The 18,354-nt window shown below is 44.0% G+C and overlaps 1 protein-coding gene across 5 annotated transcripts; it reads right to left on the minus strand.

The window, feature by feature from the left end:
- Positions 1–442: 442 nt before the first annotated feature.
- Positions 443–9,728, minus strand: LOC119290744 (ecotropic viral integration site 5 protein homolog). Of its 5 annotated transcripts, none has more exons than XM_037569385.1 (18): positions 9,450–9,728; positions 8,695–8,764; positions 7,592–8,605; positions 7,326–7,505; positions 7,117–7,230; positions 6,661–6,719; positions 6,482–6,548; positions 6,348–6,399; positions 6,046–6,138; positions 5,704–5,787; positions 5,182–5,591; positions 3,544–3,605; positions 2,866–2,935; positions 2,140–2,220; positions 1,932–2,033; positions 1,681–1,811; positions 1,263–1,371; positions 443–1,040 (listed from the first exon to the last, which is right to left on the minus strand). In XM_037569385.1, exons 1-18 carry the CDS (start codon positions 9,488–9,490, stop codon positions 1,002–1,004), a joined length of 2,778 nt encoding a protein of 925 aa, XP_037425282.1. In that variant the 5' UTR covers positions 9,491–9,728; the 3' UTR covers positions 443–1,001. The 5 variants fall into 5 exon arrangements, with proteins under 5 accessions (XP_037425282.1, XP_037425283.1, XP_037425284.1 ...); XM_037569386.1 differs by lacking the exon at positions 9,450–9,728 and adding an exon at positions 8,930–9,302; XM_037569387.1 differs by lacking the exon at positions 9,450–9,728 and adding an exon at positions 8,930–9,295 and having other exon boundaries at positions 443–1,037.
- Between the last annotated feature and the right edge of the window lie 8,626 nt (positions 9,729–18,354).

Below are 18,354 nucleotides of genomic sequence, written 5' to 3' on the forward strand. Positions count from 1 at the left end.
TAGAGTTAGAGTAGGTGCAAATATCCCTGTGTCCCTGGCTGAGGCTTGTCATATGTGGTCTTGGAGACATGAGCTTCATAGTAGTTGAGGATACTTCCATGACGCTTAATCTTCGCTTCCTCCTCTTGTTGACATGTTGCTACTGTACATGTGCTCTTCAGCCTGTACCTAAAAGTGTTGATGGTTTTGTTGAGGTTGTGCTCCACAAATTTTGGTTCAATCTCTTCCTTTTTTTCCTTTCTAAAACAAAACATCTAGGTCGTCACTTGTGTTTTCATATTTCCATGCATATTTTTCACTATGTAGTGTTTACTCCTATTTTATCTGCCATTTTCAGGTGATTATTATCCAATTGTTCCTGACTCTTGTGTCAGGCAGTTGCATGTCCTGCGACTGAATGCTATGGGCATGACAGGTCACAAAATGTAAACGAACACAAATATAGATGCCATATATTGAATGATCATTCCCGGCAATAATCAACAGATACTTTGTATTTTACACTAAGCAACATATGCCAAGAATATGTTGCAAGCCAACGGTATCAAAAGAACAAATAAGACACTGGAACATCATTTCCTTTACAGTGCTTTTGCAAAACTCTTTCCACAAGAGAAACAAAACATGCTCTTCCCCAGTATAACCCTATGACATCCTCAAAAACTAACCTAACAACACAGGGGGTTTCGTGTGTATTTTTTCTTTCTCCTAACCGTAACACTAAATATTGACAATCTTAATGAAACTAATCGGAGAAGAAAATTTACAAGGATGCCTTGCAAAGATTTGGACCTACCAACATAACTCCATCTGACCATTGAACCCAATATGGTACAAAGTACAATTTCAGCAAAACTTCATGAGAAACATAACTTGATTCTTCCTGCCGACAAAAATTAGCTGGTTTCGAAGGATTCTTCTGGCGATCTGGCAACCCAATCACTCATGGATATCAAGATCCTTGCTGGCACCGACGATTTTCTACCTGATTCCACAGGAGTTTAGCCTTCATTCGTTTCAGCGGGATTCGACTTTCCCTGCTAAAAGTAATTCGAAAATTAATGAACCAACAGCAGCTTAGTTTTTTATCATCTTTCTAGCTAGAAGAACCATTGGGATTGTCAAGATTTCAAAATGCTATGTGAATATATTGCTCTAACTTTTTCTTCTCCTTTTCTCCAAGGATTGCATAGAGAGGTTGGTCCTTCTTTATAGATACACAAACTATTGTATCCTAGGGCACTGCACATTCTACGACGTACCTTGCTCTTCTCTAGCCATCCAAGCCCCCTAGAAAGTATGCCCAATTTCTTGTTAGGTGTATCTTGATTTGGTTCTTGATTTATCTTCCCAAGGTCTGCATGCGGTGACCTACAAAAGAATCCAGTAAAATGAAATGTTACCATGTGAACATAGACTTGCAATATTAAAAATCAGCGAGAAATATATATAACAACTAGCACTAACCACAGTATCTGCTGACAGAGAACGCGACAATGAGAAAACAAAAGAAACCAACTAAAGCACAAGCAATTAGGATACATACAATGACTTGAGAAGCAAATTAGTCTTGCTCGTTGCCCAGTGTAAAGTTCACAACTGTATTTTGAAAAGAGCACGGCAACAATACTAGGTAATACTAGGAGGGTGGAAGATTTCAGCTAAGTAACCAAAACATACTTTGGGGCGAACGTTTGGATGGCTTTAACCTGCCCAGCCTGGTACTGCTTTGTAGCTTCCAACATAGTTTCTGCCATCACAGCTCTCTTCTCCATTTGTGAAAGTGCTATCAAGACTGCTTCATACTTCTCCTGCATATACAAGGTATGAAACCTTATGCATCTCACCTTCCCCAACAGTATAAGTTGTACAAGTAGAACGAAAAACAGCACTTCCAGAAAACAGCTTTAAAAAGCGGCTCCAAGATTAACCTGGATCAAATGAGCAGCATATTTTTGTTCAGCAGCATCTCGCTCAGCAGCTATGCGGGCATCTTCTGTCACTTTCTGCTCCTGCTCCATTCTTAACAAAATCTGCATGGGCAAGTAAATGTGTGTACTTTTTAAGCAACAAGACAGAACAAAATACTTCAAAGTTGAGAGTGTTATGCAATCTAAAGCCAAGGCACTAAGACAGCACCTCAAGCATTGCCTTTTCTTGTTCTTGCTTATCTTCGAAAGATTTTCGGAATTCAGATACCTCTGCCTCCAATTTCTCAACCTGAGAATCTTCTCTAAGTCAAGAACATATAGATCAAAATTTAAGAAAGAAGGGAAAAGGGACCAAAGGACTTAAAGTACATCATTACTGTGATAATCTTAAAGTGACTCTTTATTTAGAAACAAATACAGACATAAAGTACAAGGCGTGTGCTCTCTGATTTTGCTGACCATGTGGCGACTCAGGAATTGCAAAATGACTGCGTCTTTGACTCTGCTAATCCTAATGTTGCCATGCTGGTTGAGGAGGTCATCGTCAAAGCCAAGCTATAGATGCTCACTGGAGGGAAAGAGCTGCGTCGGCTGCCACTGCACACACGGCGGCCTGACGTTTGATCCTAATCATTTAGGGCAGCTGTACAGTTCTTTCCCTTTTTGGTGTGTTTTTGCCTTGTTTTGTTCTAGCTTTAGCCCTTAGCCTTTCAGTTTATTGTTCTTCACATTTTTCGCTGTTTTGGCTGTAAGACCCACGCCATCTCAGTGCCTCTTCTATTACGGAAGACGTGAATTTTGATGCATGTTTAGGAAAAAAATCCAAACATAAATATGCAAGGGATCTTTTTAACCCAAAAAAGGACGGGGAGTTTGAACTGCCATAAATTTGTGCTATCCTATGGAAAGAAGTTAGTCTAGATAACATCATTACCGTAGCACTCAGCGTACGTCTATTGTCTTGCGTGACCATCTCCATTAAAGCAGTTTCTAACTCCTCGGCCCTGTGATTATCAAGAAATATAAGCCAAGCTTTATGGACATGTGTTGAGAGGCCAAGTAAGCAAAATGTTACAGTGCAAAATTAAGCCATATGGCCCAACTTACAATGACAAACAAGATGAGAATATACATGATTTAAGGATTAATACCAATTCCAGATGCAGATTTAGATAGGACTTTTATAGTGAAATTGATGAACAGGTTTCAAGAAATTTGGTCACACAAAGTAAATATCTTCTGGCTTATTATGAAGACGCGAAGGAGATAGGGAGCACAGTGTCCCTTTGAATAATACCTTTCCCCTGAATACTGTAGCTAAACTCAGATGTATGAACAGAACCAGTAGACAACTTTGTTATTCAAACCAGAAAGTATTTTTTTGTTTGCTATTTTTAATATATGTTGAATACCAAAAGGTACTTTTGTTTTAACTATCACTCAGAATGTTGAAAGGACATGCATTTTTCCTTATATTTAACTGAAGAACTTATACCAGCATTGTAGCATAACTAGAAAATGAAATTTATACGGATGCTGCCTTAAAGTGAGCACATATTACAAGTCTTAAGGGAGCAAATGAAATCAGAATCAGAACAGAAGTAACATGAACCTGAGTTCAGCTGATCTTTTCTCCTCAAGCAGTTTGCACAGCTCAACCTTTAGCCATGTTACCTGTGTGAAAGCAATGCAACGTGTACTCAAAATTCCAGATTGGCAAAAGAAATCAGATTATTAAGCTCAGAGAAAACTAAATTATACAGAAAAAGAACCATTAAGGAAAAGAACCATCAAGCGTGACCAAAAATCAGTTTGGTTGCATGCCTGGGAGGTCGACCATGGAAGCCATTTTCTTGGTACGACAACTTATGGAGAGATACAGGGAGCAAAAGATAGACTTGCATATGGTGTCCATTGACTTGGAGAAGGTTTACGATAAGATACCGCAGAATGTCATGTGGTGGGCCTTGGACAAACACAAAGTCCCAACAAAGTACATTATCCTCAGCAAGGACATGTATGATAATGTTGTGACAAATGTTCGAACAAGTGATGGCGACACTGATTACTTCCCGATTAAAATATGACTGCACCAAGGGTCAGCTTTGAGCCCTTATCTTTTTGCTTTGGTGATGGATGAGGTCACAAGGGATATAAGGAGATATACCATGGTGTATGCTCTTTGCAGATGATGTGGTGCTAGTCGATGATAGTCGGACGGGGGCTAATAGGAAGTTAGAGCTATGGAGACAAACCTTGAAATCAAAAGGTTTTAGGCTTAATAGAACTAAAGCTGAGTACATGAGGTGCGGTTTCAGTACTACTAAGCACGAGGAGGAGGTTAGCCTTGATGGGCAGGTGGTACCTCAGAAGGATACCTTTCGATATTTGGGGTCAATGCTGCAGAAGGATGGTGATATCGATGAAGATGTGAGCCATCGAATCAAAACCAGATGGATGAAGTGGCGCGAAGCTTTTGGCGTTCACTGTGACAAGACAGTGCTACAAAAGCTAAAAGGCAGGTTCCATAGGCCGGCGATTCGACCCGCAGTGTTGTATGACGCTGAGTGTTAGCCAACTAAAAGACGATATGTTCAACAGTTAGGTGTAACGGAGATGCGCATGTTGAGATGGATGTGTGTCCACACAAGAAAGGATCGGGTCTGGAATGATGATATACGGGATAAAGTTGGGGTAGCACCGATTGAAGAGAAACTTGTCCAACATCGTGTCACCGTCTGAGATGGTTTGGGCATATTCAGCGCAGACTCCAGAAGCTCCAGTGCATAGCGGATGGCTAAAGCGTGCTGATAATGTTAAGAGAGGTCGGGGTAGACCAAACTTGACATGGGAGGAGTCCGTAAAGAGAGATTTGAAGGACTGGAATATCACCAAAGAACTAGCCATGGACAGGGATGCGTGGAAGTTAGCTATCCACGTGCCAGAACCATAAGTTGGTTTCTAGATCTTATGGGTTTCAGGCTTTCAGCTCTAACCTACCTACCCCAACTTATTTGGGACTAAAGGCTTTGTTGTTGTTGTTGTTGTTGTTGTTGTTGTTGTAAAAAGAACCATTAAATTATACAAAAAGATCACCACAGAGAACTATTACGAATAACCAAGTTTTAACCATCAAAGTGACAAATAAACTTGGATGCATATTATATACGCATCTTCATTACATTCTTTTAGGGAAACAACCATCTCATACAGTAAAAAATGGAAATCAGTAGAAGAGGATCTTTTTTACCTGATCTTGAAGATCAATGCCCTCATCCAACTCATTTTCTAATGCTAAACCAGTAAGGTAGCTCCCCAGGTTTGTTGACCCAGAGTCCCCATTCACTTGCAAACCATCTGCCCCTTCCTTGGAATCAACTTGTGGGCACACAGATGAGGGGTCATGTTTAAAGCTATATAATTTAGTTGCTAACCCCTTCTTATCTTTCCAGGATTTACGGTCTTTTGATCTTTCCTCCATAGCCGCTATAATCTCTGGCCTGTGCTTTTCTCTTAGCTCTCGCAATCCCATTTCTTTGACTGACTGAAAACCCATACAAGCTGTCAATACAAGTTGGCTGCTGTCAAAGGTAGAGCCAGCAAGAGACTGCAGTAACGTAATTGCATCTCCAGCATCCTTTGTGGTCACCAAGGCAGGCCCTAAAAGTTAACATAAAAGATAGTGTTGGGTAGACATAAAAGTTTAGTCAAATGAACAAAAAATAGGACATAGTAACATTTTCAGATTAATCCAAAAACGGATAACTAGTACCATATAAGTCCAGCAAAGCAAGGGTTGTCCGGAACAACATTGTACGATTTCCTTCAAAGAGGATCACATCCCAAACACGAAGAACTAAAAGACAGGAAAAGTTCCAATCAGGTATAGTTAAATCATTAATCTGTTCGAACATATATACAAATATAAGGATTATGTAACACATAAAGAACTAGTGTGGGTTTGTTCAATATCCTAACAAATTTTCTTGAGATGCTAAGTAATTTAAGGGGCTCTAAATAATCAAATATTACAGCAGCAAGCTAGAGAAAAATGTTTGTAATTGCATATTGTCATATCTTCATGAAAGCACAAAGATATTGTATAAAACCTGACCACTTTCCCATGGAAGCATGTTGATGAAAATTGAAAGAAACCATGGTCCAGTCACCCATGTCACCTGAACTCCCAAGATATCCGTATGTTTGGCTGAAAGAGAGTTGCGACCGATGTGAGTGCAAAGTGATAACCACCATCAAATGCTCTCAAGGAAATAAATCATTGTGCCTTCAGACAAATCTAAGCTATGTCAGCTCCTGATTTCAACTGAATGTGAGTCATATCCACATGCGTCATTTTTTAGTAATACTGTGAATGTAAAAATACATAGGTATCAGTAATATCAGTGGGATACAGACCCAATTTTGGGAACCTTTCTCGTACAACGTCCTCAAGAACAAGTTGGTCAACCTGAGAATGAAGCGGCAACATTATACAACTGTTCGCGGCATAAAAAACATGGATGAATAAATCGTCAAAAAATCAGAAGTACCTGTGATTCAATCATTTCCTCAGTGTAGTAACCCTCAAAGTACTCGTCAATGACCCCCACCAGAGCCCTAAAATACAAAAAAAGCAAAGAAATTGTAGAACTGGAGATAGCTTACGATCTTGAACCATAAAATTATCATTCATCAGACGTAGCTTTCAAGAGAAAAGGCACAGTCCTACCAGAATGCATTCTCTTCAGGCATGAACAATAAAAATAGCCCGGCAAAAAAGTTCATGGCCTACAAGAAAAAACAAAGATGTAAGATAAAATACTACCATCATTATCTCAACTTAAAAGTACAAAACAGATTTTAGGAACATAGGCTCATACAAACCCCTTCACAGGTCTGCACACTATGCAAATAAATAAATAAATCATAACACTAATTTAGGCACATGTAGAAAAATCATGACAAAGTAATGATATGCATACTGTAAAAAAAAGCAAGAGATAATAAGAAGTTATATAACAAAGCAATGTTCATATCTTTTGTTTCCTTGCACTACACACATGATAGTATTTTTCTACACTACCATGATTGTTTTTTAGATTTTTTAAGATGTCTAGGCATACAAACTCATGGATGGTTACAAAAAATAAGGTCAAAATCCAAAAATCTTCAATGAGCAAATTACCTGGCAGTATCCAACAGATGGATTATGCCTTGCGTATGCTGTTAATAACCGCCTCAAGGCATTTCTCCCGTCCTCATCTAATGCAGGGTGTCCTGGAAATGTTCGAGGCAAATCCTGTAATGATAACAGAAAAAATCAAGTGTTTAGAAACACTAGAACTTGTTAACCCAGGACACACTTCCACTTAGTTTGAACTGTTAGTGAACAACCTTCTCTATCTGTCCTTTCCACTTCTCAGGCTTGGGATCCTTTTTTGGTGAACTTTTCTGTTCATTCACCACTTGGTCCTTAAGGTCCTTTTCATCCAATACATCGGTCCTTTCATCTAGCAATTTGTTGTAATACCCAGTGATTTTCCGAGCACCAACACCCACAAATGCTTGCCACATCTGCAAGAAAACAAACCAAATATAATTGTAAAGGTATATCTCATAGACGACAGATAAGCAAGGTGCAATTCTGGTTGCAGTTGCACCTCTCCTCTAAGAGCGATTGGCACACCTCCACGAACCAAGCTCTCCAGTTCCTCCCTCCAAGGAAAATAAGACCCTCCATTGTCTCCCTCCAATGTAACACTCGTTGAATCACCAGGTGCCCCGTCCTGTGACCGATCCACCTTCTCTGCATCATATGACTCCTCTGCTGAATTCCCTTCATGAGTTTCTTCTACCGCCCTGTCTTCTTCAATTGACGCAAGCGGTGTCGCAACCTCTCCAGATATGGCATTTGCAGTATCATTTCTTTTGACGACCCGAGAGCTCATCATTTTCTCAATGATGCTGAGTGATGCCCTCACCCGCCGCCAAGACTCGACTTTTATGGGCTCCAATTCATCCAACAACCCCTTATCGAAGGGGATCTCCTCAAACCTTTTGAAGTTGTCATTATTCACTTCTCCCAGTTCCTTTGACCCACCATTTTGATCTTTAAATCCTTCCGAGCCCCCATTTATAACTTTTATTTCTTCAGAGCCCTCATTTATTTCCTTGAATTCTTCCGAGGCTTTGTTCGGTGTTACACAGTCTGCACTGGCCTCCTCTTTCAGTTTTTCTGAGTTGCCAGCAACATCGTTGAAATCCTCTGGCTTGCCTTTTGCTTCTATGGATTCATCATTGTCATCAACTTGATCTACGCATTCTATTTTGATGTTCCTCTCTTCTGCTTCACCTTTGTCTTCATCACAATCTGCCCCTCTGCTACTGCTGTCCTCTTTTGGTTTTTCCAAGTTGCTAGTGACACCCTTAATATCTCCTGGCTCGCCATTTACTTCTCTGAGTTCCTCGTTGCCGCCAGCTTCCTTCAAATATTCCAAATTTTTGTCGGTATCTGTGTTTTCGGCTTCATGGTGCTCTTCTTTGACGCTCTTTTCTGCACTTTCAGCATCCCCCGCAGCAGCGGCATGAATGCTGGGTGTGCTGGGCAAATCCGCAGAATCAGCCAATCTGTCCAAGAAGTCCTTCCATCTATGTGTTCTCTCATCTTCCTCTTCCTAGCGACCAACCCACAGAAAGATGAGAAGTTTTCATATAAGTAAATAAACAGAGAAAGGAAGAGAACATTTGCAGTCTGACAAATTACCTTGTAAATCTTGGCATACTCGCGGAAACGCTGCAGATGCTGCGGCCGCACCGCGAAGCCATAAACGTCCCTGCGCCAAACCTCAACAACATCAGCCACAATGCCCAGAGACGACAACTCCGGCCACCGCATTACCCCCAACACCAATCCTGACCCGGACCAAATCTAGAAAAGACGACGAGGAGAGGGAAGAGGCAAAGAAATGGAAATGAGGGCTGGCATTTATGGGCTTTACCGGGACTCGGCGTCCATGGGGATCAACGCGCATTAAAGAAGAAGCGACAGGGCGACCTGGGCAGCGCACGCCATGGATTGACCAAAGCCATAAACCCTAGGCCGGCCGCGCCCCGAGATCCGCGCACATGGGAAGAAATGCGAGGAAAAAAATCAAATTGAGGGGGTCGTGGGCGGGGTGGGGGGCGAAGAATCACGAACGGCGAAGGGATCGCGGTGAGATGGGAGGGGAGCCGCGCGCGAGCCCGCCCGTTAATTGCACCCCTCCACGCCCCCCGATGCCCGGACGCGAGGCAGACAGAGAGGGGAATAGAAGAAGATGGATTCAGCGCATATCGTGGGAATGGAAGGGGCAAAAAAAAACTCGTTTTGCGTGGAGGCGGGAGCTCCGGAGCACGTGGCGCGCGGCACGACGATGCCGGCGGAGCGGGCGGGCGGGCGCCATCGGTTCCCTCTGGTTGGTGGACGGTGCATGGCTCTGTTGCTTGGTTGATTTGCTGCTGCTGGCGGCACCGACTCACCTCTTGTGGTCGAAATCGAAGTCGAAGGGCGTGGCGCCCATGGTGGCGTGGGCGCCCCGGCGGCGGCGCGCGCCGTGACCGGTCGTCGGGGCGCAGCGGTTCGTCGTCGTGGTCTCAGTTTGACTCGTAGGCAGCTCCCGCGCCGCGAGGGAGGACGAGGAGGGGATCAGGATGATTAAATCCGGCTGGGTTTGACCCGGATTTTGAATGATGGAGATTTCGTGAATGAGAAAAGGAGAGGCTTTTTCTGTAGTCCAACACAAGCTTCTCCACTGATGAATCGCGCCATCATACAGGCCAGGGTGCGTGGTTCATTGGTTGGTGTAGTACACTCGACTGTGTACCTTTGATTGAAATTAAATTAAAAGCGGAGGATCGCGTAGTGCGCACTTAATTATGTGATGGTGTCGCGCTCTCTGTGCTCCCCTCGTGCCATGGCAGGCCAAGTTTGACCTCGTCGGTTTGCCGGTTCGGTGAAGAGACGACCGGACGTGGTCCCCGGCAGCAGGCAGCAGGCAGCAGGCAGCGAGGGGAATCAGATCATATAGAGCATCTGTGTAGCCTCAAACTCGTCTCAAACGATCGGGCGGATTGACTGATCAGCGACCGATCATAAAAAAAACGACCCATCCAGACGCCACAAAACGTTCTCAAATACCGGAGCTGTCCGGCGCTTCATATATCCAGCCAAAATATGGGCGGATATAGAACGGTCCGAACGCGTCAGACCGGTCCATCACGACCCCACAAATATCCTCTTCGATGAACCCTATATCACAGTCCGCACAGAGCAACTCCAACACCGACCCAAATGGATGACGCTTTTGTCTGTTTTTTGTCCATTTGGGTCGCCGCTCGCTCGGTGTCCACCTTCTTTTTGATTTGGGTCGGCAGTGAGTCCAACGCGCCGACCCATATTTATCGGCGTGGCCGGCTGGCCACCCTTTTTCAACAAATAGGCACACGTATTGCATTCTTTCATAAGCAAATATATAGTTCCACGCAGACTAAGGCATAGCCTAGTGGTGGGAAGGGGTTGATGCCTTCCCACCCACCCAGGTTCAAGGCATGGTACTTGCAATTTGGGTTTGTTGCACCAATTATACTGTAGGGGTTCCCTTGCAGTCTTTCAGTCAAAAAAAATATATAGTTTCACAACCAAATAAAGCATAGTTTTACAAGCAGAATAAAAATTAAATTGTCTCACATAGTTTTACAAAGCTGAATAAAAAGGATACATCTATTGATTGCCAACATGAGCCCACATATGCTCAACCAAATCATTTGCAGTTGCATGTGAGTTTCCCAATCACGCATTTCATGATAAAAATGGGTGAACTGTTCAAACGTTGCCGCTCCTTCATGCTCAGGCACAGCATTCACACTGTGAAAGTGAAACCCTTGATCGTAGATACGTTCTGGACGCTCATCTTTTACGATCACATTGTGCATGATCACACAAGCAGTCATCACCTCCAACAGCTTCTTCGTGCTCCAAGTCCTAACAGGATATCGGACGATGCCCCATTGAGACTGCAAAACACCAAAGGCACAGTCGACGTCCTTCCTAGCACTCTCTTATCGTAGTTGTGGCCGTTGATAAATACGGACACCTAGGTAGTCTCCTTTGTCGTAGTTACGGCCGTTGATGGTAACATTCACCGGCGGCCGTTGCTTTCGGCAAGCCTTGCAAAACATTAGTGAGCGTTGAAGCACGTTGAAATGTGATCCGGCCATGCCGAAGAAAGAGTGCCAGATCCAGAGATCTTGTGAGGCCATGGCCTCAAGTATGACAGTGCAAGCCCTGACATGGCCCTTATACTGCCCTTGCCAAACAGAAGGGCAGTTCTTCCACTCCCAGTGCATGTAGTCTATGCTGCCAAGCATCCCTGGGAAACCCCTGCTGGCATTCATCGCCAACAAGCGGGTTGTATCTTGAGGAGTTGGCTCTCTCAAGTATTTAGGGCCAAACACAACAATCACAACCTTTTTTGAACTTGTACATGGAGTCTAGGCATATAGACTTGCTCATACGGATGTACTCATCAATGAGATCACTGGGCAAGCATCCGAACGGCTGCAATGCATTTCTGATAAGATGAGAAGCCAATCTTTCCAAGGGCATCCTCTTTGCACTTGAAATAGTCATCGTATCCGACCACCCCCTCTCTAATACGGTTGAAAAGATGCCTACTCATACGGAAAACGCCGCCGGAATTTCTGATGTTTGAACAGCGGGTTGGTTGTGTCAAAGTAGTCATTCCAAAGAAGGAAATGACCACTCTCTTGGTTGCGATTCAACGTCGGAAGGTGCCCCGGGATGGAGCCACGGAACAACAACCGTTGGCTATTAAGGTGGTGATGGACCAACACGGCAGCCAAGATCTCCTCCTCATCATCGAACGAGGAATCGTCGGAGTCGCAAAGGAAATTATGGAAAAAGAACTTGTCGACAGAGTCCATTTTGTACCTTGGGGCAAACTGACGAACAGCTTGCGGACGTCGATGAAGGAGCTGGATGGTGAAGGGAGGCGCACCTCCCTTGGACCACGTGGCTAGCCTGGAGGCATCCAACGAGCTTGCCGGCGTCAGGACGAAGGAGCTGGCTGGGGCGGCGAGGCGGCTTCCTGGTCGCAAGGTAGTCAGAATCCCGACTCGACTCCTAGAATCCTACGACTTCACGACCCTACGGAAGCATGTCGATCCAAGTCCCACTGTGAATCCGGGTCAGGTAGAATCCATGTTGAGTCGTGATCCAAATCATAGAATCATGTACAGAATTGTAGAATCTCGAATATGCTATGGACTATGTCTGATTCTACTATTTTATCTAAGCCATTTGTTTAGTTGTAGCAGAATAGTATGCCATGATCCAAACCATTTTCACATGCCTCATGGCCCTTTATTCCCCTCCCAAGCCCAAACGCTCAGCCGTCGACACCTTTGATCTGGCTCTTAGAACCTAGATCAAAATTGAGGATCAGACTTGTTGACAAATAGAATTAGCGTGGGAAGGAGGATGCATCAAGATTGATCAGAGAAGGAGAGGACTACCCTTCAAGGTTCAGCACTACAGGGCAGATATACAAGTGATCGGCTATTCACGTATTCTAAAAAAACATAAGTAAATTTTGTGCGTCGAAGATTTCAATGCTCTATATATTTCCCTCTCATATATGTTCCATACATGCAAGCTAATAGTAGGTTAGCCAGAAAAGGAAGTGAAATAGAACTAACATTGATGTGTACCTCTTTGCTCTATATTTAGTGTCAAAACTCTATAGAACCCATATGAATTTCTTCTGTGGATACGAAATGTCTTATTTGAGTAAATCTAGTAAAATCCTCGATTCCACGACTCGATACTACGACTCGATTCTGTCTAAGGAAAATCGATCCGACTCCGAATCCCGACTCTGACTACTTGGTCGCGGTGGCATCAGGGAGGTGAGGGTGGGAAGCTTCGATGCACCAGCGGTGAGACGGTGGTGGCGGCGACGTGGGAGGTGTCGGCGTTGGGGGGGGGAGGGATGTTGCGACAATGGCTGCTGGCAGAGGCACCGAAAAAATGGGCGGCGGCAGCGGCGATGTGGCGGAGGTGGGAGAGGGTTTGCTGTCGATCTTGGGGTGGGAGAAGATGGCCAGTGTGCCACCGACTAGCGGGCCAGGAGGAGGAGTGGACGGGCGCCGTGCGCGTCCATTTTGTGTCTGCGCCGACACAAATGAGGCTCAAAATTGGGCCGGGAATGGATCGGCAGGGGGACGAAAAGCGAGCGAGCGTCTGTTTGGGTTGGCGCGTTGGGCCGACTTTTCTGTCCGCGCCGACCCAAACGGACGCGCGCAGACGAAATGGGTCGGCGCGTTGGAGTTGTTCTCAGTCCTCCACTCTCTCCGTCCTCTCCTCTTCTCAATTCATCCTTCTTCTTCGCTTTTGATCCATGGCGAATGACCGCAGCTGGTCCGGCTCCGGTAGCGACGAGAGCGATGTTGATGCGGTCGCTCTCTGCATTGCTTTGTGTCGCTCCCATCTAGATCAAGGCGGCAGCAGCTCACAGAGGGACGGGCTATACCCATTAGCTCGTCGTCGCAATGCGGATGATGTTGCTGGGCCCTCCCGTCCGACGCACAACACATGTGGGAGCGCCGCCTGCTCCTCCCTACTCCAAGTATGCTGTCCCGCCGCCACCACATCCATTGTACCTTCGGAGGGCGTCCACGGGCACCGTTGGGTGCTTGTGCCATCGCCGGTGCCGGGCTGGTCAAGGACACCCGAGTCGGAGGCGCGGGACGCACGACGCGAGTGGCAGTGCGCAAGGGAGGCCATGGCGGCGGGCGACGCTTCGGTGAGGCGCCAGGCACTAGTGCGCGCGCACCGGTCAATTCCGAGGACGTGCTCATTGCGTCCGTCCTTCGGCGCTGCCTAACAATGAGACGGATGCGCAACGGCTGCGGCGGAAGAACACCAAAGTGCTCCGCCTTGCTATGGAGTTGTCGGAGCGCGAGGCGGCGGCGGCGAAAGTGAGGAGGCATGCCCAGGAGAAGGAGTGCTTGCTCCGGAGGTTTGCCTGGGGTCACATGGAGCCGTCGGATGACTCCGGCGACGGATCAAGCTCCGACGATGACGACGCCTACCGAAGGCCAAAGCAGCACCGCCGACCGCAAAGGGAAGGGGGCATCAAGGAAATGATGATTTCCTCCGCCCTTTCCCGTTTAGTTAAGTTTTTTATCGTGTGTTCAGGGTACTATCCAATTGAAACTGCATATTTCGGTCTTCCTAGGATCGTTTATGCTAGAATTATGCCTGATTTTAACTAGATTTGGTGCCAGTCCGTTGATCTATATAAGTTTTTTCTCATACGTGCATGTGTTGCATGGATATAAGGGGCCGAATTTGAGGTACAAGGGTGCAGATGCACCAAACTGAGGAGTGCGTGGTCAATGTTCGCGGACGCGCCCAGACGCTTCCGCTGGTATTTGAGAGGCCAAATTTGTTGTCTTCGGCTGTAGATGCTCTTACAACTATGGTGCCTAATTTGGGCCTATGCGTTGAGTGACTGAGCAGCCCCTTTTTGTCTCAGTCGATAATCACATCCTCATTTGTCCATTTGTCCGCCCCCAAATTCATACAAAAGTATGTAAATTACGTAAATCATTATAGAACATATAAACATATCAATCTGACATGGATAAGGAATTAAAAATTTAGTACAATCCGATCCAAAAGGGAAACAGGAGTGCATCACTTAACTAACGCTAGATTAAAATTTATATAAAAGAGAGAGGTCGGAGTTCACCGCTTTCTCGTCGGGGCCTTCCCCTTGATAATTTGGTCTGCATTTGGGGAGGCCAGTTGGGTAGCTTATTTTTATCCAGGTGATAGGGCAGACCGTCCGGTGTTTGAAGCGAATATGGGCATCCGGCTGTAGATGTCTCACCAAATCAGAGGAACGGTGCAATCGAGCAGACCATGAGTAGATACTCGAATCCCAATTTACGGCAATCTAGCAGGTAGAAATAAGATTGCCAGCTCGTGATGCACCAGCTAAGACAAACCTACCTCTCTGCAACAGCAACTGATAGATCTAGATTAGATTGGATTATGATGCGTAGCTTTAAGGTTAGGGCGAGGAGGACGTAGCAGCAGCAGCGGCAGCTCCGGGCGCGCCACATGGAGGATCCGGTTGGTCGATCGGTCCTGTCGGGTCCCCTCGTTCGTTAAGATGGACACAGAGGGCCGTGGAGAACGCGCTGTCCATCCTGCTGCCGGCCTGCAGCGGCTGAATTCTTCTTCTTCTTGCCTCTGCGAATCGTCCCAACGAGTGCACAGCCCACGGCAAAAAGTCACTTTAGAGGATGGATGCATTGGAGCCCTATATTTTGAATAGTGCCAAAATGCTATTTTGAAGTTTCAAAAAAATCTGAAAAAAAAATCAACATGTTTATATGGATGTATATTACACATGTGCAAATTTTGATGCCGAAATAAGTAACCATGTGAGTTACACAAAAATGACAAAATCATGATTTTGGAAAGATGAATAGTGCATGTACTATTCACTATTTGGAAATCACCAATTTGTCATTTTTGTATAGCTTACATGTTTACTTATTTTCATCACCAAACTTTACACATATGTAATATACATTCATATGATTACATATAATTCTTCTTGGTTACCCGCAAAAAGAATTAAAATTCTTCTTGGGTTTTTTTGAAACTTTAAATGTGATTTTTAAAGTATTTAAAATAAGGTCCTCCAATACACCTGAGTTCCAAAAATCCACTCACTGCCCCGCGGCCCCTATTTGACGCTTATAGCGCTAGTTTGTTTTCGCCAATCCCCGATCATGGGTTCGGCCCATTTAATTTCTTCTTCTTCTTCTTCTTCTCTTCGTCACTTAACACTGTGAGAGCGACGGAATCCTCGCTGAAAGAGAGGGCGCATTGGCCGACCCAGGTGCGCGAGAAGACACAACCTCAATTTTTTATGTTTTTCGTGTTCTTATTTATTAACTTTTGTTGTATAAAATATTCTAAATACATATATCTATATACTCCCTTTGTTCCTAAATATAAGTCTTTTTAGAGATTTTAATATGGACTACATATGGATGTATATAGACATAGTTTAGAGTATAAGTTTACTCATTTTGCTCTGTATGTAGTCCATATTACAATCTCTTAAAGGACTTATATTTAGGAGCAAAGGGAGTGTTAAATAACACTCTACAATAAACATTTGAAAAATGTTGGCCAAGCATTTGAAAAAATGTTAAATGTATATAGAGAAAATGTTTAACATGTATACAAAAAAGTACATAAGAATATACACCGTGAAATGTGTATATAAAAAATATTGACCGTGTATTTAAAATATCTTAATGCGTGCATTTAAAAAAATGTTGAAAAAGTGTTTGAAAAATGTTAAACTTGTATTTGAAAAATGTTAAAATGTGTATGTAAATAATGTTGAAATTGTATTCAAAGAATGTTAAACTTGTATTTGAAAAATGTTAAATGTTTATAGAAAAAATGTTGTCCGTTTATTAAAAAAAAGTTAAACTTGTCTTTGAAAAATGTTAAATGCGTATAGAAAAAATGTTAAATTTGTATTTGAAAAATGATGATGTGCATAAAAAAGTGTTGACCATGTATTAAAAAGATATTGAACTTTTTTTTTCTTTTTTGCATGGTAATACGTGTCTCATTTATATCATAAGGATCATAGTACAAGTCACGTATACACCAACCTGATAAAACTGAAAAGACAATAGAACACTAGCCTTTGCACGAAGGAACATCAGCCAAGAAGGGAAAATACAATCAAGACCGACGGATCCTCTGAACTTGACACCAACGCGTGTCACTTGCCTCTGGTGCCACCACAACAACCACCAAAGAAAAAAAATGACGGGTCACCTCCTCACCCGAACCGGCGCGGCTCCATCGCTGATATGCAACTTTGCGGACCTCCAAGGTGGTTCACCAAAAATGAAATAATTACCAATGAATGAATCAGACCGAGGCAACACCACGAACACGCCATCGAGCTCCAAATCTTGCATCCCTGCATGACTAAGACGTCAGAGGACGTAACCATACCTCTCAACCATGAACCACAAACCCAGCACAGGATCCACAATCTTCCAGATGTCATCGATGTAGACCACAGTCATGTTAAACTTATATTTGAAAAATGTTAAATGTGTACAGAAAGAATGTTGACCATCTCCACCCCATTGTAGGTAACAACCTTGTTAATATTAGAGTTCTTTCTCGTGCTGCAATGGTATTGGTTCGCCATGGTTGTCATTGTATTCAAATTCCTGGAGTTAGGTAATTGTTACCTACTCCTATGCCTAACCGTTTCTCCATACAAGAAGAAATTTTGCATTACTTGTCACAGGAAGGAGATGCAGCTTTTGACTAAGAGGCCCCTGAACCGAAACAAGTTGATGAAGCATAACTCGCTACCGATGAAGAAGAGGAGCAACCCCAAGATGAGTAGCCACGCAAGAATCCTACACCTCCTACATGGACATTTATAGTCTTTAGGGCTCCATCAATGACATGAGCAACCTCGCCGAGTCCCTTCGAATCACGTCCAAGTACATGAACCACAACTTCTCCAACTAGAGCCAAGGATGGACTCCTCACCTGCCGCCGCCAAAATGATATCTTGCAAAAGCCTAAGACACTATTGCAGGATGCTGCTAACGCGACACTATGATCAGAGATCCTTTGACGAAACTGTGTGCGATGCATTAATCGCAAACAGTGATATAAACTAACAGTCAAAAAGATGCAAAATGTTTGCGATGAAGGATACATCAAACACGGTTTATATTTTAGTTGTGTGCGCGGTGAGGGGCATACGGTTGAGCTGTTTGCGATGAGGCAGAACAAAAGAAATGGGCAACCAGATGAAGGCGTGTGCGATATACGGCATACAGTTCACTCGAATAAACCGTTTGTGAAGAGGCGGAACAACAGAAACGGGTAGCTAGATGAAGGTGTGTTCGATATACGGCATACAGTTCACTCGGATGAACTATTTGCGTTGAGCCAAGAGAACAGAAATGGTTCAACTTAACAAGTGGTGTGTGATACGCGGCAAACAAGTCTGTAATCAGAAATGTGTGAGAAGACCGATAACAACATAGATGATTCATGTTAATAAGTCGTGTGTGTTGTGAGCAAATGATTGCTGGTATACAATTATCACTGATTGATGAAATCATCACCGACGGGTTCCATTGATTAGTCCGTGTGTGATGTGATTTGCTCTATCTACAGAGCGTCAACATATATACTTAAAAAGATAGCATTGCAAAACCAAATTAAGCATACAATTACACAAGTGACTACACACATAACATTTCCACACACCAAAGTAAGCAATTA

The sequence above is a fragment of the Triticum dicoccoides genome, chromosome 4B (genome assembly GCF_002162155.2).
Source record: "Triticum dicoccoides isolate Atlit2015 ecotype Zavitan chromosome 4B, WEW_v2.0, whole genome shotgun sequence".
NCBI lineage: Eukaryota > Viridiplantae > Streptophyta > Magnoliopsida > Poales > Poaceae > Triticum > Triticum dicoccoides.

Excerpts from the sequence above, each read along its gene's own strand:
- LOC119290744 (XM_037569383.1), bottom strand. The coding sequence starts at position 8,826 with ATGCGGTGGCCGGAGTTGTCGTCTCTGGGCATTGTGGCTGATGTTGTT. Across the intron at positions 8,606-8,694 it reads AGTATGCCAAGATTTACAAG|GAAGAGGAAGATGAGAGAAC; the intron begins GTAATTTGTCAG and ends GTTGGTCGCTAG. Across the intron at positions 1,372-1,680 it reads ATCCAAACGTTCGCCCCAAA|GTCACCGCATGCAGACCTTG; the intron begins GTATGTTTTGGT and ends ATTCTTTTGTAG.